The following is a 24,421-nucleotide window of genomic DNA, read 5'->3' on the forward strand; positions in this document are numbered from 1 at the left end:
AGCTCAAGCTTTGGTGAACTGCTTCTTGCTTTCTTTTCCTCCCTCCCTCCCTTCGTAAAGAACACTGCCAACTAGATTGGCTTAATCTTTTCTTTTAAAATTGTTTTTAGTTGTAGATGGATACAGTCTTTACTTATTTATTTTTATGTGGTGCTGAGGATCAAACCCAGTGCCTCACAGTCCACTACTGAGCTACAACCCCAGCCCTCAACTGTTCTCTTAAGCTTGCCCAAGCAAACTGAGTCAGTTTTCCCATGTGTGTGTATTGTTTCTTGCTAAGCTACCAAAAGGGAAAGGTGGGGGATGCTGGGGAGCAGTGCCCAAGGACATGCAGGTTGGTCACTCAACCTCCTACTGTAACTTTGAGCAAGACATTTCAAACTGCTATGTTCCTCTAAAATTGGTAGGTTTCCAGGCAGGCTGGCAGAGGTTCAGTGAATTCTCTGCATACTATGGGCTACCTGCCTTGTGACTCCCCACCCACATTTCATCCTCCCACCCACTGCAGTGCCACCAGGGCCCACCATGTGCAGTGCCCTTGATGTGGAAGGTATATTGTCTTCTGCTGGGAGCCATCAGCCAAGTAGGTATGACAATTTCCTTGCCAGCGTACCCCCATGTTTCTTTAGTGGAAGGACTCTTGGAAATAGGACATTTTGCAGCTACATTGCATGTAAGGTGACCTTGCTCAAGGACCAGGGCGGATCCATGTTTAGGGTGTTCCTGGTTTAGCATAATAGGAGATTAGGGTGTTCCCCATTTAGAATACGGCGTATCCTGCTGCCTGAGTTCCTCTTGAGTTCTTAGGGTCAGACAGTATATTTGGGAGACAGAAGCTCAGTGGAGTGTGGATTTGGGCAGAGAACGTGGATTTCCCCAGAACGTGTTTGTAGACAGCCGGTGTGAGTTCGGGAATAAAGAATTGCTGTTTGAATCTACAAGCTGTGTGGAGGCTCATGATTTGTGCCCAGCCAGAGACTGCAGCATCTGGTGGCTCCTACGCAGAACGCCTGAAGCTTGGGGGTAAGTGAAATTGCTCGCCCCTGAGGAAAGGCGAGAGAATGGGTGACCATTTCAAAAAACAATGTGTTCTTCTTTTGATTTATTTTGTTTTTCTTTCAAGCTGCCTATCCCTAGAAATTTCTCAGGCAAACTGGAAAAAATGGTTGACTAAAGGCTTGAAGTTTGTCGGCCCTGAGGAAGAGAAAATTGATACAACGATTTTTTATTCCGTTTTTGTTTCATTCAGTTTCGGTTTTGTTTTGTGTTATCTTATTGGGTTGTGTTATCTTTATAGTAGATTATAACAAACTGAAAAGATGTTAAGTAAATTGTTAGAGGTTCAGAACATGGAGAAAGACATTTTAGATCAAGCAAAAGAGAAGGTCTCTCGAACTAGTCAGACAGAGGAAGAAAATTTAAAGGAAAAGGGGTTGTTAGGAAAAAGGCCACAACAGGAGGCTGTTACTAACTCCGTTTTATCACAAGAGGGCGTAATTCAACCAACAGCCCCACCGATAGAGACAGCTGAGTGGCCCTCAAACCCCGTAGTTGATAATTGGGATCCTGAGACAGGACCTCAAAGATTAGCATGCCCTGTACATGAACAGGTAGGAGGGCAGCGAATTCACCGTGCTTTAGATTTTAAAATAGTGAAGCACTTAAAGGAGGCTGTAACAACCTATGGTCCCCAAGCTCCCTTCATGGTAAGCATGGTCAAGTCCATTACTAACTTGGACATGACGCCAGCAGATTGGGCTAGCATGTGTAAATCTGTGCTAAATGGAGGACAATATTTGTTATGGAAGGTTGCCAATGAGGAATTTTGCACAGAGACGGCTAGGCGAAATGCAGCAGCCGGTTACCCTCAAAGAAATCTAGAAATGTTGCTAGGGAAAGGACCTTATGAGGGTCAGCGGCAACAAACTGAATATGATCCTGCTATATATGCACAAATTGCTGCAGACGCAGTTAGGGCATGGAAGACTTTATAAGGACATGGAGATTTACAAGGTCAGCTATCTAAGGTAATACAGAGAGCTAATGAACCTTACGCTGACTTTGTAGATAGGCTAATTCAAATGGCTGCCAAAATTTTGGGGGATACGGAACAAGCAATGCCATTAATAAAACAACTGGCTTATGACCAAGCAAATCGTTGCTGCAGAGAGGTTATTAGACCATGGAGACATGAAGATTTAAACACATATATTAAATTATGTAGAGATATTAATGAACAAGGGCAAGTCTTGGCAGCTGCAGTACAACAGGCTTTAGATGCCAGGCCAAAAACATGCTATGATTGTGAACAAACAGGACATTTTAAAAGGAGTTGCCCCATAGGAGGAGGGTTTAACAAAACTAGGTATCAAAGAAATAGAATACCGGGTATTTGCCCACAATGCCATAGAAGGAGACATTGGGCTAATGAATGCCGTTCTCAAACCACCATAGAGGGTACTCCCTTATCAAAAAACGGACAAGGACCAGGTATTTACCCACGATATCGTGGAGAAAGGCATCAGGCTCCATTGCCAAAAAACGGACAAGGGGGCCCAATGCTCCGGGGCCCACAACCACAAATATATGGGGCAGTGGAGGAACCCAGCAACACCATCAGAGTAGTGCCCAGGACACATTGTCCATTAAATCCCTCATCAGACAAACCCGAGGGAGCGCAGGGTTGGACATCTGCGCCTCTCCCAGAGCAGTACCAACTCCAGAGATGGGAGTTCAAATCATTCCCACAGGAATAAAAGGACCTCTTCCCCAAGGGACAGTAGGCTTATTATTGGGACGTAGTTCATCTACATTAAAAGGACTTATGATAAGTCCTGGGGTAATTGATCCCGATTATGTAGGTGAAATAAAAATTATAGCTAGTTCTCCAAGAGGTATATCAGTAATTTCACCTGGAGATAGAATAGCACAGTTGTTAATAATACCCAGCCTACATAATAAATTTCCTAGTCATAGTGTAGAAAGAGGTTCCAGGGGATTAGGCTCCACAGGTGTAGATTGGGCTATGTTGTCTTTGAATTTAGATTCTCGCCCAATGTTAAAACTAAATATTCAAGGACAGGACTTTAATGGGCTACTGGACACAGGTGCTGACCTTAGCATCATATCTAGTCAGGAATGGCCAAAACATTGGCCATTACAACAAGCCACTCAAACGCTTCGAGGCCTAGGAGTGGCTACTAATCCCCATAGAAGTGCAATGGTATTAGATTGGAAGGATCCTGAAGGATGTGAGGGAACTATACAGCCATATGTATTGGATCATCTTCCTATAAATTTATGGGGACGAGATGTACTAGATCAATTAGGTTTGACGTTAACAAATAACATCAATCCTAATGCGCCCACTACTAGGGCTAGACAAGGTTTTAGGAAAGAAAAAAGATTGGGAAAACAAGGACAAGGTATAGCAACACCAATTCAAATAGATCAAGGAACAGACAGACATGGGTTGGATTTTCAGAAAGGGCCACTGAGACAATAAAAATTACTTGGAAATCAGAAAGACCAGTGTGGGTTCTTCAGTGGCCCCTGACTAAAGAAAAGATACAAGTAGCCCATGATCTGGTCAAACAACAATTAGCAGAAGGACATATACAACCTTCCATATCTCCCCATAATACTCCCATTTTTGTCATCAAAAAGAAATCTGGTGAATGGAGATTATTGCAAGATTTAAGAGCCATTAATAATGAGATGGTTATTATGGGACCTGCTCAATCAGGGATTCCTCAATTGTCTGCTTTGCCAAAAACCTGGCATGTTTTAGCCATAGATATTAAAGATTGTTTTTTTTCAATTCCAATTCATCCCGAGGATAGTCCACGTTTTGCATTTACTATCCCTGCACTGAATCATGAAGGTCCTGATCAGAGATATGAATGGAAAGTACTCCCTCAAGGGATGGCTAACAGTCCAACTATGTGTCAAATATATGTTAACAAAGCAATCCAGCCACTTAGAAATCAAAATCCTGAACTACAAATATTTCACTATATGGATGATGTATTATTGGCACATAAAGATAAAAACATATTGCTGGAATGTTATGCCACACTTACAAACTTATTAAAAAATTATAATCTAGAGATAGCAATAGATAAAGTACAATTAAATTTTCCAATTAATTATTTAGGAGTTCTATTATCCTCAACCATGGTCCGTCCACCAAAAATTCAAATACGAGTAGATCAACTCAAGTCACTTAACGACTTTCAAAAGTTATTGGGAGACATAAATTGGATAAGGCCTTATCTAGGCATACCAACAGGAGAATTAGGACCTTTATTTGATACTCTAAAAGGTCCATCAGATCCAAACTCACCTCGCATGTTAACTCCTAAAGCAAGAAAGGCATTAAAAATTATTGAAACATATATGGAAAATATACATTTGGATAGAATTGATATAAGTTTGCCTTTATTATTTATTGTACTACCAACAAAAAATATTCCTACAGGAGTATTTTGGCAAGAAGGGCCATTATTGTGGATACATTTATCTTATTCTCCTAACACTATTCTTACTAGGTATCCTGAGGCTGTAGGACAATTAATACTCAAAGGAATAAAAGCAGCAAAGGGAGTGTTTGGAATTTCTCCCAATAAAATTATTACTCCATATACTATGGATCAAATTGATGAGTCAGCTAATGAGTTAAATACTTGGGCAATAATCATGTGTAAATCTAAGATAAGAGGGTACTCCCTTATCAAAAAACGGACAAGGACCATCTAATCCTTACCATCCAATCCTTTGTTGTCTTTTTGGTCTAAGCATCCTGTAGTTTTTCCAAAAATGACAAGAAAAACCCCTATCATGAATGCTCCAAATATATTCACCGATGGGTCAAATAATGGTACAGCAGCAGTAGTTACCCCTGATCAAACTTTTACATTTTTAGTACCCAAACAATCAGCTCAAAAGGTAGAGCTTAATGCAGTTTTACAAGCCTTTTTGATGTTTAAAGATTCTGTATTTAATTTATTTTGTGATAGTCAGTATGTAGTTAATGCTATAATATCTCTTGAAGATGCTGGTAGGATTTCCCCTTCTTCTACTGTTTTCTCTGTTTTCCACTATACAAAGTCTAATCTGGGACAGAAAAGATCCATTCTTTATAGGACATATTAGGGCACATACAGGATTGCCTGGAGCCCTTAGTTTGGGCAATGATTTAGCAGATAAAACTACACATGACATACATATTTTCTCTATGCTAGAAGAAGCTACAAATTTTCATAACAGATTCCATGTTAATGCTAATACTTTACAAAAGCATTTTAAAATAACTAAGGAACAAGCCAGACATATAATAAAACAATGTCAAAATTGTGTGACCTTTTTACCAAAGTTAATCTTGGAGTCAATCCTAGAGGACTGATACCTAACCATATTTGGCAGATGGATGTCACACACTTGCCAGAATTTGGAAAATTAAAATATTTGCATGTTACAGTTGATACCTCTTCCGGATTTTTGATGGGCTCCCTTCATGCCGGAGAAAAAACTTAAGATCTTATAGCTCATTGCTTACAAAATTTTGCCACTGTGGGCGTTCCTAAACAGTTAAAAACCGATAACGGTCCTGGCTATACCTCTACCTCTTTTAAACAATTTTGCTCATCATTTGGTATTACTCATATAACAGGAATCCCATACAATCCACAGGGACAAGGCATAGTTGAAAGAGCTCATCAAACTATTAAAATGTACTTATTAAAGCAAAAAGAGGGAATTGGAAGGGGGTATATATCCCCCAAAGATAAACTTAAAATAATGCTTTTTACTCTAAACTTTTTAAATATGGATTCATCAGGACTTAGTGCTGCAGAAAGGCATAGTATCCAAAAAATGTACATAAGCCTAAAGTATCTTGGAAAGATATTCTAACAGGACAATGGAAAGGTCCTGACCCAGTGATTGTCTGGAGTCGGGGCTCTGTTTGTGTGTTTCCACAGGGAGAACAGCAGCCGATTTGGATTCCAGAAAGACTAACTAAAACGATTTCTACAGATCAAAAAGAAGATGATTTGACTCAAATCCATAACAGCTAATATCCAGAACTCCAGCTTGGCCATTCTTACATCTGTGACAGTGATTAACCAGGATGCTTTTTTCAATATCTATTTTATTATTGCATTTTTCCCACATCATAAGGTTCTATTTTATTTATTTATTTATTTATTTATTTTTGAGCTCATACAAACCTAGGTTAATGTTTTTCTGATCAGTTTTTTTTTGACTGGAGTTTTTAAACATTGCAATGGAGATTTCACCTAGGTAAAGCTACAAAGCCTTTATTATTGTCTTATGTGTTGTACTCTTGTGTTTTGTGTTGTATGTCTGTGTGTGCGTATGTCCATATTTCATATATGAGGAGCGCTCATGAAAATATGGATCCGAATTATTTTTTTATTCACGTGATTTAAATGGCTTAATTTAAATTAGGTAAACAGCTGTTAAGGATTGTTTTTAAAGGTGGTTAACAGATCTGCTTGTTTACTAATTTAAATCAGGTAAACAGCTGTTAAGGATTGTTTTTTAAGGAGGTTAACAGATCTGTTTGTTTCCTTTCACCTTTCCTTTTCATTATATTTAATAATTCTTTTCAGGATAATGTCTCTTTAGCATCATTGCCAGAATTCCTATCTTCATCCCAATGAATATGACTCAACAAGTATGCTCAATCAAGGAGTCAACTTACTTTGGGAGGAAACGGACTTTGGGAGGAGATGGACATATTGATAGATTCCTCCACTTTGAACCGCTTGCAGAACTTGCCTGGACTATGAAACTATCGTTTAGTGCAGCAAATTGTGGTAATGCTGGCATATCTTTGCTGATGGTGTCACCAGTGATGCAATTTTTATTTCCTTGCCAGCTCACCACATGTTAATTGTGGTAATGCTGGCATATCTTTGCTGATGGTGTCACCAGTGATGCAATTTTTCCAAAGGAACTGTCAATTGGCTTGGTGTCGTGGCATTTCTGTATCCTCCTCCCTTCTGCTAGTGATGGTCTAAATTTGGGGGCCAATGGCTATATGCTGGACCTTAAGCCACATTAACCTCACTCCCCCACTGGCACCAAGGCCAAATTTGGGGGCCAACAGAGGTGAGGCAAAGAACCTCACCCCCCGACTGGTGCATAGACCTATCCACAAGTATGGCTGTATGCTGGACCGGTAGTCAGTGACGGGTATGATCCAGTTGCAGTGGTATCAACCTAAGACAGAAGGCTGACGCCTAAAGGTCAGTTTTCCAATGACGGGTAAGGACCATATGTTGAATTGGACAACCTACCAGGCACGGTCCTTAAGACACATCACTTGTTGTTTAATTAATTAGAAGGGGGGAGATGCTGGGAGCCATCAGCCAAGTAGGTATGACAATTTCCTTGCCAGCGTACCCCCATGTTTCTTTAGTGGAAGGACTCTTGGAAATAGGACATTTTGCAGCTACATTGCATGTAAGGTGACCTTGCTCAAGGACCAGGGCGGATCCGTGTTTAGGGTGTTCCTGGTTTAGCATAATAGGAGATTAGGGTGTTCCCCATTTAGAATACGGCGTATCCTGCTGCCTGAGTTCCTCTTGAGTTCTTAGGGTCAGACAGTATATTTGGGAGACAGAAGCCCAGTGGAGTGTGGATTTGGGCAGAGAACGTGGATTTCCCCAGAACTAGACGGCCGGTGTGAGTTCGGGAATAAAGAATTGCTGTTTGAATCTACAAGCTGTGTGGAGGCTCGTGATTTGTGCCCAGCCAGAGACTGCGGCAGTCTTCAGTTTGACATCCCTTTCCCTCTTCTGGGAATTTGCCAGTTCAGCTCTTCTTCAGGTTACAATATCCCTCCAAACAGATCCCTGCTGGGACCTCAAGCTGTCTGCTTTCTCAGATTCATATAAAATCCCACACCCATGCCACACCATGAGGGCAGTGCAGTATTCCTACAAGACAGCCCGCCCTTCTTGGCCATCACTGTCAGCCTTACTCAGCCTCTTCCCTACAGGAAGTTTCAAGCCTCAATGTGGCACTTATTTGTGGTACCAAGAGACTTTACAAAAACAAATACTCCTGTAGGCTTGAAATCTCTCGCCGGGGGAGGGAAAACTTAGCTTCTCCTCCATTTCATAGGAGATATGTGGAAAGTGAGGAGGACCTTCTTATCAAAGAAAACCAGAGCTGAAGAGGAGTAAAAGTGTCAAAAATATTTCATTCAAAAAAAATTAGGGAAAAGACCTCAGAATAGAACTGGGCTCCATTCTAAATACAGCCTGAACGAGTGGGCATTTATAGTGGGAGCACACTGAGGGGATCCCTGGATGGAAATAAGTGGAAACATCAATTTTGACTAAACAGACTGAACAGGATTATTTTTGAAGTTGGTCACATGATCAGATACCATTTGTATGTGTTCAGATCTCAAGGGAGATCATTAAATATCTGAAAGTAAAATTCTATATATTTGTAATGGAAGATGCTGTTTTATTGTGAATAGATTTGAACATATGGCAGCATCCTTCAATATGGTTACTAAGTTAACTTTTTTTTTTCATTTGGTAAAGCTGTATTGCTTTCCCCAATACCCATACATGCTGGCTGTGTTGCCCTAAATGCAGAAAGACCAAACCTTAGCATACTTCTACTTGAAAGAGTAGATAAAGCTGTTTTTGAAACAAAACCTCACCTTAATAGTAGTCTCAGGTCAGTTCCAATATTTATTGAGGATACACTATAAATCAATAAATAGTATGGGGCCATTCCATTTCAGAGCTCATAGGTTATTAATGGTGGAAGGGGGAATGGGGGATTATGAATACAGAAATCATTTGGTGTTAATAATGCTACATGAGAATGGATACCAAAAGAAAAAACATTAAGTATATATAGTACCATGACATTTTCATCATTTCCATCACAGTCTCACAGTCTTGAGGCTGAAAGACGTGTGTTGATGAAGTCCCAATGTGTGTTGACTTCTCCCCAGCTGCTTACCTCATAAGCCAGTGCAGTACATTGTGCCTTGAATTCTAGCCACATTTTTTCCAATTCCTCCTCCACCTCTTCCTCCTTTTTCTCCTTTCCCTCTTCTTTTGTTTTGAAATGTCTTATATTGCCTTAATTTTTGAAAATTTGTTCAGATATAAAAGTCTATTTTAACAAGTTTTTCTCCCCTCTTTTTAGCACTGTGATGATGTTTTCCCATTGTTTTCTGGTTTTCATTATCTCTGATGAAATTTCAGTTATTTATCCCTTGGTTCCTTTGTTCATTGAAGGTCTTTTGTCTTATGGTTGTTTTAAAGATTTTTAATATTAGTCCTCAGCAATTTGGTTATTATGTTTCATTAGTATGGTTTTCTTTATATTTTTCTTGATTAAAGTTGAGTTCCTTAAATCTGTAAGGTTATCACTTTAAGAAAATTTGGAAAAACTTTGGTTATTATTTCTTCAAATGTTGCTTTTCTGAACTGACCTCCTGCTCCATATTTCTGGAATTGAGTCATATAACTGTTAGACATATTAATGTTGACTGACTGGTTACTGAAGTTCAGTTCATTTTTTTCACTTTTATTTCTCTGTGTGCTCAGTTGGGATAGTTTCTACAGCTCAGTTTTAAAGTTCATTTTTTTCTACATCAGGGTCTCATTTGCCATTAAGCAACTCATTAATTTTTTAACATAATACATTTTATTTTTCCACTGTGGAATGAATTGATTCTTCTAAGTCTATAGTTTATTTCTCAATTATTTGCATGTTTTTCTTTAAATCCTCTATACTATCCACTTAAAGTGTTTGTCTGATAATTCCATATTTCTAGCATTTGTTCTACTGATTTTTCTTCTGATTATAGGTCACATATTCTTGCTTCTTCAAATGTCCAGTAATTATGGATTAAATATATATTTTTCATTCTTGAGTGTTTGGATTATCTTTTGTCTGCTTTTAAAGAGTGTTGAGTTTTGTTTTGGTAGGGCAGTTAATTTACCTATAAAACACCTTTGTTTTGTTTTTTTGAGTTTTAAAACTTTGTTAAAGTAGGTCTAAAGTAGCCTGCATTCTGGGACTCCTTGAGGTTACTTTTCTGGGGTTCCTACTGATCACCTGAGATGTTTAATGTGGTTTCTCCACTTTGTTCAGTAAAAGCTATGGCAACCATTAAGCTTATAGCTTTTTGGCAATTAGTTATTTTGTCCTCACTAGATGCTCTTTGCCCAGCCTCTTGGAGTCTCGACCTATACCTACAGAGGTCAGCGAATCTCCTTAAAGATTTATGGAGCTCCTTCTTGGCAGAGCTTGCTCCTTTCTCTGCCTTACAAATTCCAGTCATGTCAGTCACTCCAAACTACATTTTCTCATCTAATAAAGACTACTGTGATCTGATTGTTCCCTCTCCTTCTTGTAATGGGGTCCAGTAAATGCCTCCAGGGAGAAAGTCAGAGATGGTGGAGTTCACTTCATTTGTTCTTTCTTTTGGGAATCACAGTCCTGCAGTTCCACTTTTCTAATATCTGAAAACTCTTTGTATTTATTTTATTGATTATTTGGATTCTTTTGAATGAATTAATTTCAAATGTAAAGCATTCAGGATAATAATACATAATACAGAGCTTAATTTTTAAAAACAGTTTTAGAAAACATATGTAAATATAGAAACAACATATGGATATATAATAACTGTATTAAAACAGGAAATTTTGGACTGGGAGGATACAAAGTAAGCTCTAACTACCAGTCCATCTCCTCCATATTGGAAAGATAGGAAATTCTCCTTTATTTTTTAAGAAAAAAAAATAGAATGTGTATTTTTACATTTAGTACACGATTAGTATTCCAGAATCATGCTGCAGGATTTGAATATCTCACAAATGGTGAGACACAGGTAGGCACCATTGGATGACATGGAAGGTTGGTTCCTGGAATCCTAACACTCTTGGGGCTTCTGAGGGATCTTCACAGAGCAGACCAAAAAGAATCAGGACTAAGACATTCCTTAAACAAATGTTAATTAAGCTCCTACTGTGGATGATACTCAGTGCTAAGAGCTTTGATGTAATGCTTTTGAATCTTCAGAACACTTTCAAATACAGGACCTTCTTAGATGTGTTTTAGACCTATAGATTGTCTTATTCACCCCATGTTCTTGTACTTAACCTTAGTACTTACTGTTTCCTCAACTGCAAGATAGAACTAACAAGATCTATCGAAGCAAAGTGATTTATGTAAAGAGTTAAGTGTGTTTTATGGCGTATATTGAGAAGCCAAGAAATGTTGGATGCTGCTGTCACTTCTGTTTACTAGATATAGTTCTGGTCACAGGGTAAGAGGGTGTTTGGAAAACAGCAGCTCAGATGTTTGTGGCGCTCTCTGAGATGCATTACCTGAGAGAATCATAACCTAAGAACTTCAACGGTCTCCGAGAAAGGAGGACTTTCTAAATCGAAAAGAAACTGGTCCTAGCCAAGTATTTTGCAATTATGTTGCAGCCCAAGAATCTCAGCTCCAGGCATTTTCATTGCCAAGAACTGGGCTGGGTAAGAGGCTGAGGGAGTTAGGGGGCGTGGCTTGACAGGGGGGAGGTCAGGAGAAGAGCCAGAAGGAGGGGCCCTGGGAAGGAGGGGTCCTGGGAAGGAGGGGCCTGGCGGAAGGCAGGGCAGAGGCGGGGCGCGGGGACGGCATAGGGGCGGGGCCGGCTACGGTGACAGCAAGAGAGGACTGGAGCAGAAGAGTTTGTTTACATTGTAGAGGAGCCCGCAGCTTTCTGAGCCATGCTCAAGGAGGTGGTCTCTCTAGCGACTGCCTTCTGGGCAGGGCTCCATGCCCGGACTTTGCTGGTGGGTGCTGTCATCTTTCTGTTCTTTGCTGACTTCAAAAGGCGGCGCCCAAAGAATTACCCGCCAGGGCCCTGGCCTCTACCCGTGTTTGGCAACTTCTTTCAAGTGAACTTTGAGAATTCACACTTGGATGTTCAAAAGGTAGGAAGGGGCGAAGGTGCCCGACTGCGTCCATATGCTAACCCTGACTTTCAGGACTAGGGACATTCTGGGGACCCAGGGCAAGAGGATGGATGGCTGGGCAGCTCATGCTGCTAACCTGCTAAGTCCCACTTTGAGCTTTGTTTACCTTACCAGACATGTGGCATCATTCTACCTACCTGCCCTTTCTAATGGCGCAGCAGATTTAAATGTTTACTTTTTAAGTATGCTACCTAGGTTACCATTCTTAACTCCTTTGTTTTCTTCTTAAACATTATTGAAATTCTTTTTTTCTTGTAATTTCCTTCTTTATCCCTGGTAATTTTCTTTGACCTAACTTTATTTGATATAATATAGCCATATCAGCTGTCTTTTGATTATTATGTGAGTAGTATTTGCTTCTTTACTGTCTTACATTTAACCCACTTTTATAATCATATTTGAAATGAATTCTTGTAGACAATATATACTTGGTTGATTTTTTTAAAATGATGCCTATCTCTGTCCTTAAATAGGTGACGGTAGGACATTTCTACTTAATGTATTCATTGCTGTGTTAGTGTTTCAGTCTACCATTTATTATTCTTTCCCTCGGTTGTTTGTTTGTTGCTCTGTTTTTCATTCCTGTTTTCCTTTCCTGTCTTTCTGTGAACTACTTGGACACTTCTCTTATCAGTCAATTTTTATTCATTTGTAGTGTTTTGACCCGTATCTCTTTTTAAATGTGGTTGCCCTAAATATTATGAGCTATATTAGTAGTTTAACGGAGTCCACCTGTGCAAGAATTTTCCACTTCATGAAAGATAGACATAACAATTTAGGACCCTTGACCTTCACACTTTATAATTGTTTTAAACACAATATCTACATGCACTTAGAACCACAATATTGTAATTTTGCTTTTAAATGTCAGATGCAATTTTAAAAAAGCAAGAACAGTCTATTGTACTTATCCGTTTATTTACACAATTTGTTGCTTTTTCTTCATTTCTCTTGTTCCAAGTTTATAATTTCCTTTATGATGTGAAGAACTTTCCTTAGCTATTCTTTCAGAGCTGGGTTGCTGGCAAATAATTCTCTTAACTTTCTTTCATCTCAAAATATGTTTATTTCACCTTTCTTTCTGAAGTCTATTTTCAGTGGACCTAGAATTCTAGGTTGGGAGTTTCTTGGAGGAACAGGTTTCTTGGAAAATAGAAGCAGAAGGGAGGTACCCCAGGAATAAGATAACCTCTGCCTTTCTTCAAAGGTAGAAGTCAGAGTACTTCCCACATCTGTACCATAGGGAAGAATAATTCCTTATCACTGAAGGAGAAGGTGGAGATTAGAATTATGTCCTCTAGGGAGTCTTTAGTGCAGTTCAGGGATGAAAGTCACAATTCTGCAGAGATAGGACATAAGGAGAAGGTGAAAGATGAGATTATACCATGCTTTCCACTGCAGCTACACCCTTCAGGGGCAAGGAAGGCCACATCTTCATGATGTTTGCCTCCAGGACACAGAATTAGAAGACTCAAATGTTTCTGTCCTTTTGGGCTCCTCTTTTCCTAGTCTTTTGGCTAAAGGTAGTAGGATTTTCTTGGAGTTTTGTCTGTGATAATTGTTCTAGATTAAGAAGTATGATCTATGTCCTTCTTTTTCTATTAGGATAGATGGGACTAGAGAAATTTAATGATTATCCTAATGTCACAAAGCTGGCTAATGATGAGCTGTAATCCCAGCTACTCATAAGTCTGAGGCAGAAGGATTGCAAGTTTGAGGCCAACCTGGGCAACTTTAATGAGACTCTATCTCAAAATATAATATAAAAAGGGATGGAGATGTGTCACAGTGGTAGAGTTCCTCTGGGATTAATTCTCAGTACCACAAAACCAAACCAAAACTCTAGCCAGTTGATGAAACCAGAACTCTAGCCAGTTGATGATCTTATTCCCAGTCCAATGATTTTTTAAATCTCAATTTAGTTTTTATTTTATTTAGGTTGCATTTTTATATTTCTGATGTAAAGCAAATAAAATTAAATGGCATAATTTTGTAATAATACTATTAAATTTATCTTCATGCACTTGGGAAACATTAAGTATTAAGGTCTTTAATCCACATTTTTTTATTGATAGATTATCTAGTTGTATATATAATAGAACCTGATAGGTCTTGTGTCAGAATTTTTATGTTCCTCTTTGTTTAACCTTCATGATAGGTATGAATTTTACGTACCATCTGGTGGCATTTCGATTTTACCACTGAGAAAACTGAGAACAAATGTAATGTGATTTTCCCAGGTTATTCAGAGGATAATGGCAAAGCAAGGGCTTGAATCCAAGAATATTTGACTTAAAACTTATTGTCTCCTATGCTACTTGACTCTGCATGATGTTAGTAGAGAATAATTGATTTTTCATGACATAGTTATGAGCTATTTATTTGTATATATATTTCATCAACAAACATTTATTAAGTACTTACCATGCCAGGCACTGCCCAAGACAGTGTCTGATGAAGAGAGTTTTACAAACTCCCGTAACCCAAATGGATACTAGAAAATGGGATCACAATGGATGGGAAATCCTGAAGATAACCTTTTGTGGAATGTTGGAATTAATTGGATTGAATTTTAAAGGAATTTCTGGCAGGTGAATGGATTTTTTTATGATAGGATATTTTAAATGGGGATGTGGCATGAACTAAAACACAGTGAAGAGACCAGGAAGAAACTGGCTTGTGTGTGTGGCATGTGGGGAACTTTGCTTTCCCTCCCCGCCACACTTTGTAAACTTTCCCCATCACTGCTAGATGGCTTCTTATAGGAACCTGTATTTAAATGAAAGGAAGTCTTATTGGGCTAAGTGGAAGAACTGTACATAAGATGGGTCAATTTATTAGTTAGCATGCACAGCAAGCTGCTTATAACAAAGTGACCCAAAATACAATGGCGTCAACACTATTGAAATTTCTTTCTCTCTTAAAAAAGAGTTCAGATATAGGCAGGAAGTCCAGGATAGAGATGCTGTTCTGTACCACAATGTCATCCAAAATCTCCAGTTCCTTCTATGCTGTTGCTCTGGTGCCGCAGTCTCTGGCTGGGCACAAATCACGAGTCACCACACAGCTTGTAGATTCAAACAGCAATTCTTTATTCCCGAACTCACACCGGCCGTCTACAAACACGTTCTGGGGAAATCCACATTCTCTGCCCAAATCCACACCTCCACTGGGCTTCTGTCTCCCAAAATATACTGTCTGACCCTAAGAACTCAAGAGGAACTCAGGCAGCAGGATATGCCCTATTCTAAGATTATCTTAAACTGGGAACACCCTAAAGACGGATCCGCCCTGGTCCTTGAGCAAGGTCACCTTACATTTCTATGTAGCTGCAAAATGTCCTATTTCCATGAGTCCTTCCACTAAAGAAACATGGGGGTACGCTGGCAAGGAAATTGTCATACCTACTTGGCTAATGGCTCCCAGCACTCTGGTCCTTCACCAACACCATTATGTGTGAGTTCTGGGTCATGAAAAGGGGAAATGGAGGTGGTGAGCAAGCAGCTTTCATTTAAGGCTTTGACCCTAAGATGCACACATAACCACTACTCACATCCCACTGGTTACACCTATAGAGGCTGGGAGATATAATTATGATGCCAGCTAAAACCTAGGCAGCTCCATCACTCAGAGAAACAGAAAGAAAATATCTTTATCCCTCCAATGAATGATGAGACCTATAGAGGGGACTGTAAAGTGCCCAAACTTTATTTCCACTAGCTATGTGCTAAATATCTGTGCCTCTTTTTTCTGAAAACTAGGTATACTTTGTGGGATTATCATAAGTATAATATAAGTTTATGAATATCAAGTGATTGCCAGGATGCCTAGCATGTAGATGTGCTTATTTCTGTATTTCTATATTTTTTATTCTTCCCTTTTCTGTAATAGCTTATAGAAAAGCCAGTTGTTACCATTTGACCCAGCTATTCCTCTTCTTGGTCTATTCCCTAAAGACCTAAAAAGAGCATACTACAGGGACACTGCTACATCAATGTTCATAGCAGCACAATTCAGAATAGCAGGACTGTGGAACCAACCTAGATGCCCTTCAATAGACGAATGGATAAAAAAAATGTGGCATTTATACACAATGGAGTATTATTCTGCATTAAAAAATGACAAAATCATAGAATTTGCAGGGAAATGGATGGCATTAGAGCAGATTATGCTAAGTGAAGCTAGCCAATCCCTAAAAAACAAATGCCAAATGTCTTCTTTGATATAAGGAGAGTAACTAAGAACAGAGTAGAGTGGAAGAGCATGAGAAGAAGATTAACATTAAACAGGGATGAGAGGTGGGAGGGAAAGGGAGAGAGAAGGGAAATTGCATGGAAATGGAAGGAGACCCTCAGGGTTATACAAAATTACATACAAGAGGAAGTGAGGGGAATGAGAAAAAAAAAACAAGGGGGAGAAATGAATTACAGTAGATGGGGTAGAGAGAGAAGAGGGGAGGGGAGAGGAGGGGGGATAGTAGAGGATAGGAAAGGCAGCAGAATACAACAGACACTAGTATGGCAATATGTAAATCAGTGGATGTGTAACCCATGTGATTCTGCAAACTGTATATGGGGTAAAAATGGGAGTTCATAACCCACTTCAATCAAAATGTGAGATATGATATATCAAGAACTATGTAATGTTTTGAACAACCAACAATAAAAATTGTAAAAAAAAAAAAAAAAAAGAAAGAAAGAAAAGAAAAGCCAGTTGTTGGTTATAGGCTGGGCATCGTTTATGTGTCCTGGTTGCTGGATGAGTCCCATCAGCCCCTCTCTGGTCTCTGTCCCTCCATTCCTTAGATGCTGCCATTATCAGAGCCCTCTTCCTAAATTATACCCCCTGAAATATTAGTAGTAATAGTTTCATTATTAATTTTATTATTATGGGTACTTATCACAATAATCCTAAAGATAGGAACTAGTAATATTCCCTATTTTATAGAATTAGAAACAAAAACACAGAAAAGTTAAATAATTTATCCCCAAATTACACATGAAATAAGAAGCAGACCTGGAATTCAAACAGGTTGTGTGACTCCTAAGTCCAGACTCTTAGCATACTTCACCTCTCCTACTCAGATATTTCCAGGCTCTGTTATCTGTTACCAAGTAAGATCCAAATATTTCACTCCTGTGTCTAAAGATTACCACATCAGCACTGTCACCCATCTTCCTTGGCACCTGAGAAGAAACTCTTTTCTCTGTGTGGTTCTATACTTTCCCACACCAAACAACTTACGGATGGAATAGTAACAATAAGAACTTATCTGTATGCTCTGTTTGATTGTGAGCTTCTTGAAGTTAAGGACTTATTGAATCCCCCAGCCCTGGGCCTAGACCTTCAGCATAGGTCATGCTCTTCAATGAACCTTTCACTCCAGTCAGACAGAGTGAGTCCTTTTTTCCCAGACACCCACGTTTTCTGCCTTTGCATTTGTATGTGCAGTGCCCACAAAGGAAAGTGTCTCTGTCTTCATAATGAATGCCCTTTTGCTGATATCCTTGCCTTCATTTAAGATCGGCTCAAATACAATTTTCAATATCTGGCTCAAGTATTCTCTGATATCTGCGGTGGAAATTCATGTCTTCCTGCAATACCTTATACCCCTTTCTGCCAGCATTACAGCATATGTCATGTGCTATGCATTGCACTTTTTTTCTGTGCAGTCGCTCTTTCTCAAGAGGTGACCTGTGAGACCATTATGCTTAGCAAGACTATATACAGTCATGCACAACTGTATTTATGTGTATAGGGTTTTACTGGAGAGCAGATCCATGACATATACTAGATTTTCAAAGATTCCATACTCAAAAAGATGAGAACCACTGTTATAAAACTTCATTTCTTTTTCTTTATGGGATAAAAAATGCTTTTTAATTATAGAAGCAACACATACACATTGAGAGAATATTGTGTGTGTGAATTTATGTGTGTCTTCATACATGTACTTAGGATAATGATGTCCATCTCATTCCTCCATATTTTTTACACCCCTTGCCCCCTCCCTGACCTTTTCCCTATCTAGAGTTTGTCTAATCTTCCCATGCTTCTTCTCCCAACCCCACTTTGAATCAGCCTCCTTATATCAGAGAAAACATTCAGCATTTGGTGTTTTGAGATTGGCTAACTTCACTTAGCATTATATTCTCCAAGTCCATCCATTTAGCTGCAAATGTCATGATTTTATTCTATTGTATTGCTGAGTAATATTCCATTATATATCTATTCCACATTTTGTTTATCCATTTATGTACTGAAGGTCATATAGGTTGGTTTCACAGTTTAGTTATTGTGAATTGTGCTGCAATAAACATTGATGTGGTCATGTCCCTATATAGTATGTGTTTTTTAACTCCTTTGAGTATAGACCAGGGAGTGCGCTAGCTAGGTCAAAGGTGGTTCCATTCCCAGTTTTCCAAGGAATCTCCATATTGCTTTCCATATTGGCTGCACCATTTTGCAGTCCCACCAGCAATGTATTTCCCCCACATCCTTGCCAACACTTATTGTTATTTGTATTCTTAATAGCTGCCATTCTGACTGGAGTAAGAAGAAATCTTAAGAGTAGTTTTGATTTGCATTTCTCTAATTGCTAGAGTTGTTGTACATTTATTTATATATATATATTTGTTGATCGATTGTATATTACCTTCTGAGAAGTGTCTGTTCAGGTCCTTGGCCCATTTATTGATTGGGTTATTTGTTTTTTTGGTGTTTAGTTTTTTGAGTTCTTTATATACCCTAGAGATTAGTGGTCTATCTGATGTGCCTATGGTAAAAATTTGCTCCCAAGCTGTAGGCTCTCTATTCACCTCCCTAATTGTTTCTTTTGCTGAAAGGAAGCTTTTTAGTTTGAATCCATTCCATTTATTAATTCTTGATTTTAATTTTTGTGATATAGGAGTCTTATTAAGGAAGTAGGTGCCTAATCCTATATGATGGATATTTGGGCCTACTTTTTCTTGTATTAGACATAGAGTCTCTGGTTTAATTCCTAGGCCCTTGACCACTTAGCAGGAGAGAGAATCTTACCTCTCCTTGTGCCCACCCTGCCACCTCTTCACATACAAACACACATTCACATACACTCACCCAGACACTCATCAATACCTCTATAGGACATTAGTATATATTTCTATATTTGTCCATAATAAAGATAAAATTATATTAGTGACTTTTTGCTAGGGGTTCTATGTATCAATAGGAAAAATGTTGAACACCCCATACAAAAATGTTTGAAAGACATAAACAGGTGGTTGAAAAATACAACATGTAGATAGAAGGAAAAATGTTAAATCTGAGAAAAATACAAAAGCAGCATGAATTTTTGGATGATACACACACACACACACACACACACACACACGTGCACACATGTATGGCTCAGTGCTAGTGACAACTCAAAAATAAAATCTCTTACCTTCTGCTGCTTGAAATGTGAATTGTTACCCTGGTCCTTTTCTTTCTTTTCCTCTCTTTTTGTGTCTTTGTTCTGCTGTCTCTTAAGTTTAAGAACTTTGATTAAGTTAGAATCTTTTGGTCATAGTAGTTCAATCTCTTGTCTCACTAACCTTTCACTTTAATTTTGTTTATTCTAAACATTCATTTAATTACACCTTGATTTTTAAATGCTTAATCCTACAGTTGGAGTTTTTATTCCCACTGTTGAATTTCCCATACCCATTTCTTTTTGTTTGCCTTTTATAACTTCTAGGTCAATCCTTTTTCTTTTTTTATTTTCATTTCTCATCTTAAGCCTATTTTAGCCTTCTGAACTATCTCATAAATTTTAACCTCTTTTCTACCTTTACTCTCTGTTTTAAAATTTTTTTTAAATAACTTGTTTGATGTTATCTATTGAAAAGTTTTCTCTGCCTTATGAAATCTCAGATGCACTCTGGATCATTCAGTCTATATATTGATTTGGCTGAGAGACCAGGTACATTTAAGAATTGCTGAATGCTGCAATAATCACTTCTACAGCTCTAGGAGGTCATTTAACCTATCCATGTTTACATACTTGATAATGCTATAAAAGGTTTTGATCCAGTTCTGATGAACAAAAATACACATGGGCAGAGAACTCGTAAAGATGGAATACTGTAGTTCATTTCAGTAAATAGTGTTGAAGGTCTGAATGCTTCCAAATAAAAGTTAGATTCTAGATTATATGCATTGCCAGTTAGGAGTCACTTAACTTAACTTGAGATTTTCAGCTAAACCAAAAAAAAAAAATAAAATCTTAATTGAAGTTCTAAATTAGCCAGTGAATTCCTGTAAGGGTTAAAAATGTTATCCAGGCTTTCATCAAGAAGAAATAACAAATTTTACATGTGTGGACCATTACTACCATTTCTTAGAAGAAATGACTTGTAAGTTTTGGCTTTTCCCTTGCTAGCAAGATAGGATAGATACCTAGAAATGAATGGAGATTAACCCAGGACTCTGGATCAAGAGAAAAATGGAAGAACTAAGCTCAGGCTTTGTCTTTAAGATGAATACAGGATGGTGGGATGAGACTACATCCATTGAGTTTGCTCTGATGGAACCAATGTTAGGTCCAGGGCTCTAAGAGCACCATGGTGGAATGTTAAGTGTGTGGGGATGGAGATGTGGAGGGAGGCCACAGATAATTCAGGAATTGAGCCTTTCTGTCTGGTACCACTGCTACAGCTGGACCAGATCCAGGCAGACAAAAAACAGAGGGAGGGTCTACTTAGGGCTCATTCTTGAATAGAAAGGTTGAAAGGAATTTTGATTAATGATCATATGCTATTTTCCAACCCATATTTGCACAAATTTGCACACTTGTGCATATTCATCCCAATCTAATATCTCTTTCCCTATCATCCCTTACCCCACATCTCTCACCCTCCCTTTCCTTCTCACTTTCACTTTCTTACTCCCACTAAACTTTAAGTTCCTAGAGCCATCCCCAATTCACATCTCTAGCCTCAAATCTTACAAAATGTTTGGCAAGTTCCCTCTACTAGTAAATAGCTTTGTCACCATGTTATATCACTTCAGCTACCACCTTTTTTTTTTCTGCTACTAGATGAGGAAAGTCCTTACTACACAGAGTGACCATTAGATTAGTGAGATAAAGCATGAAAGATGCCCACCATGGCATCCAGGGAACACAGCTGTTTCTGACCACAAGCACCTTCCTCCTGCATTTTAGTGTGCTCCTGTACTCACTGTCACCCTGTGGGTGCATCCACATTCCTTTGCACACAGAACTCATTCATTCCATGGAGACTCTCTGGGTGGCTGTGTGCCTGGAACCAGAAAACAAAGGGCCTTTCATGTCGCTTCTCTCATTCTTCCTCACAGAACTTTAGGAGGGAGAATTAATTTTCTCTTTTATAATGGGGAAGCCGAGGCTCAAAAAAATGAAGGAAGTTTCCTAAGAGCCCACAGTTGGTGAACCCTAGAGCCAAGATCCTCCCATAGCTCCAGAGCTGGAACAGTCTCTCCATATGTGGCCTGCACCCTGTAAAGCACTTCCTGTTATCTGGCACATGTTGAGGAAGAGGCTTTCTCCTCTGGTTACTGATATTTTGATATATCTTAATAAAAGTGACACAGGAAAGCAGGGAGCTGAAACTCCAAACTTCGTTTCTTGTGTTCTGATGAAAGAAGATTTAAAAGCAGACACCAAAAGTCAGACAAGAGAACTTTATTAGAAGAGAAAGTGAGGTGAAAAGAAAAAACTAAAAAAAAAGTAAGGGATTAGCAAAAAGCATTCTCAAGGGAGAGAATGGGTCATTTCCAAGTAGACAATGACAAGGTAAACAATGCTACCCCCAATTTCATTCCTATTTGATGTTTACCAGGAGAACTGAGGACCACCTTCTGTACTCTTTGGCAAATAGGTGTTCAACTCTTCCTTCACATCACGTGGAGGAGTTTTAGACCTTAATTGGTCCTCTCCAGAACTGTCATGGTGGCTACTCTATTTAGAGGGGATACATCTATAAGGCAGTCAATGTTGGGAGTCGCCCTGGCTCCAAAGACTAACTTCCCCATCCCCCGAGAAGAGCTGTTTAATGGTGAGCCTTGCTGCCTCACATGATCCTTACCCACTAATCATATTAGCCCTGCTGGCTCACATGATCCTTACCCAGCTCTCAGACTAGCCCTGCTGGCTCACATGATCCTTACCCACCAATCAGACTAGCCCTGCTGGCTCACATGATCCTTACCCACCAATCAGAAAGCACCCATGCCAACTCTCAAACCGTTCAACCATTAAACTGTCATAACTGTCAAACCACCCCTGGCTCTATAAATATGCAGAGCTGTTCTTCAATAAACAGGCATTTTCTCCGAGGACGACATGCCTTGTTCGTTTTTTCATTGATGCCCAAACCAGGGAGGAGGAATGCCTTGCTGCTGGGGGGCCCCCTCTCTCAAGGCTTGCCGTCCTCGTCCACTGTTTCGAGCATTGCTACTACTCACACAACACTGGCTCTTCAGTAGGTGAGTTCCCCTATCAGGTATCCAACTTCAGATGGGCTATATGCAGGGGCTTAGACCTTGATCATCTGGCAAACCTCTGAAGCCCAATCTGGAGGAGAGAACGCACCCCACCACGACCTTCACAGTCATGGTGGACTCTCTGGAACCTGGTTCATGAGCAGGAGATCCTGAGGGGTGGAAGAACAGGCACTTCTCTCTCTCTCTCTCTCTCTCTCTCTCTCTCTCATCCTTGTCCCTCTCCTGACCTATGGGGGCCTCTTCTTCCTTCCCTACAGACTCCTCCTTGTTAAATTCTGCACACAAGATTGGCCTTACTATCAATTAGACAATCAAAGTCAATGGCCCCCAGGAGGATCCCTAGATCCTCAATTCTCAGAGATCTGTTTAACTTCTGTGAGCGCTCGAAAATGTGGAAGGAGATCCCCTGTGTTGAGGCTTTTTCTCTTCTTTGCTCTCACTCTGACCTATCTGGCAGATGAACCCCCTCCTACCGACCTCCCCTGAGGGCTCTGTCCAGTCCCTCAGGTGCTCCCCCTGACTCAGCCAACACCTTTAGTTTCCCCTAAACTAGATCCCGCTCCCTAGTCCCACAAACATGGCCACCTTAAGAGAGGTTGCTGGACCTGAGGGCATTATCTAGGTACATGTCCCATTCTCTATGAATAACCCTCACACAACTTGAGCGAAGGTTGGGCTCATTCACCACAGAAGAGAGTTTCAATGGGTCCTCCAGGCTTATAACCTCACTTATATGTTATTGGCTAATACTCTCCTTCTTGAGGAACGTACCAGAGTCTGGGAACTTGCCAGAGCCCATGACGATGAAACTCACTGAGTTATTCCCAATCAGACTCTGGGGCCACTTGCTACCCCAGATCAAACTCCCGACTGGGATTATACACAAACTGGCATACAGAGTAGGGACCGATTCTCTATATATATTATTGCTGGGCTCAAAAAAGCGGCACGTAAAGCTGTCAATTTCCAAAAATTACAAGATACCCCATTGGAATTTCTGGATCGGCTTATGAAAGCCCTTCAGCAGTAACCTAGATCCCAAAACCCCAGATGGCCATCATGTCCTTATGACATATTTCCTCTCACAGAGCTACCCCGACATCCGGGCCAAATTAAAAAAGCTCGAGCAAGGCCCTGCCATCCCCCAGACTGAGAAGTTTCAGATGTTCGCCCAGGCCCTGCAGGGTGCTTCCTTGTGTGCTGCCCATCACCGAAACCCGCCGCTCCCCCCGCTTCCTAGCACCTGCTTCAAGTGTGGCAAGGAGGGACATTGGGCCAGGGCATGCCCCGTACCACACACTCCGCGTACCCCATGCCCTAAATGTCAACAACAAGGTCATTGGGGCTCTGACTGTCCTAGATCCCATAGGAGGCCTATGGCCAGGGAACCCTCCAACCTTCTGGGCATGGCAATCAATTCACGGTGCCTTGGGTCCTTTTCCCTGGCTGAAACTATCAATAGACAGGAACCCAGGGTGCGGATTCAGGTGGATGGACACAAGGTTGATTTTCTTCTTGACACCGGGGCTACCTTCTCAGTCCTGACAGAATTCTGGGGGCAAACAGTGCCGTCCACCTCTCCTATTGTCAGGGTAGGAGGAAAGACCATCTATCCAAGAAAGACTCCCCTATTACTCTGTTCTGTAGACAACTTCCCATTCTTTCAGATATTCCTAGTTATGCCCCAATGTCCAGTTCCTTTGCTCGACCGAGATATTCTCTCTAAATTCAATACAATAATCAACATCTGGGCTCCTGGCATCAGTCAGGCCCCAGAATTGGCCTGTTCATCTTTTCTGGCCCTTTTGGCAGAACACCATCCTAAAAATGATCACTACCTCTTACCTATGAACCTGGTTGACCCGAATGTATGGGATACC

General features: G+C 39.9%; 1 protein-coding gene across 1 annotated transcript in view; it reads left to right on the forward strand.

Annotated features, from left to right (window-relative positions):
* Positions 1–11,711: 11,711 nt before the first annotated feature.
* The window catches only part of LOC143404001 (cytochrome P450 2J2-like), a 42,043-nt gene continuing 29,333 nt past the window's right edge, over positions 11,712–24,421 (forward strand). Inside the window, exon 1 of the mRNA XM_076862358.2 lies at positions 11,712–11,993. Coding sequence (XP_076718473.2) covers positions 11,787–11,993 — 207 coding nt within the window. The 5' untranslated portion in view covers positions 11,712–11,786. The remainder of the gene's footprint in view (positions 11,994–24,421) is intronic.

This window comes from Callospermophilus lateralis, chromosome 7, assembly GCF_048772815.1.
Source record: "Callospermophilus lateralis isolate mCalLat2 chromosome 7, mCalLat2.hap1, whole genome shotgun sequence".
NCBI lineage: Eukaryota > Metazoa > Chordata > Mammalia > Rodentia > Sciuridae > Callospermophilus > Callospermophilus lateralis.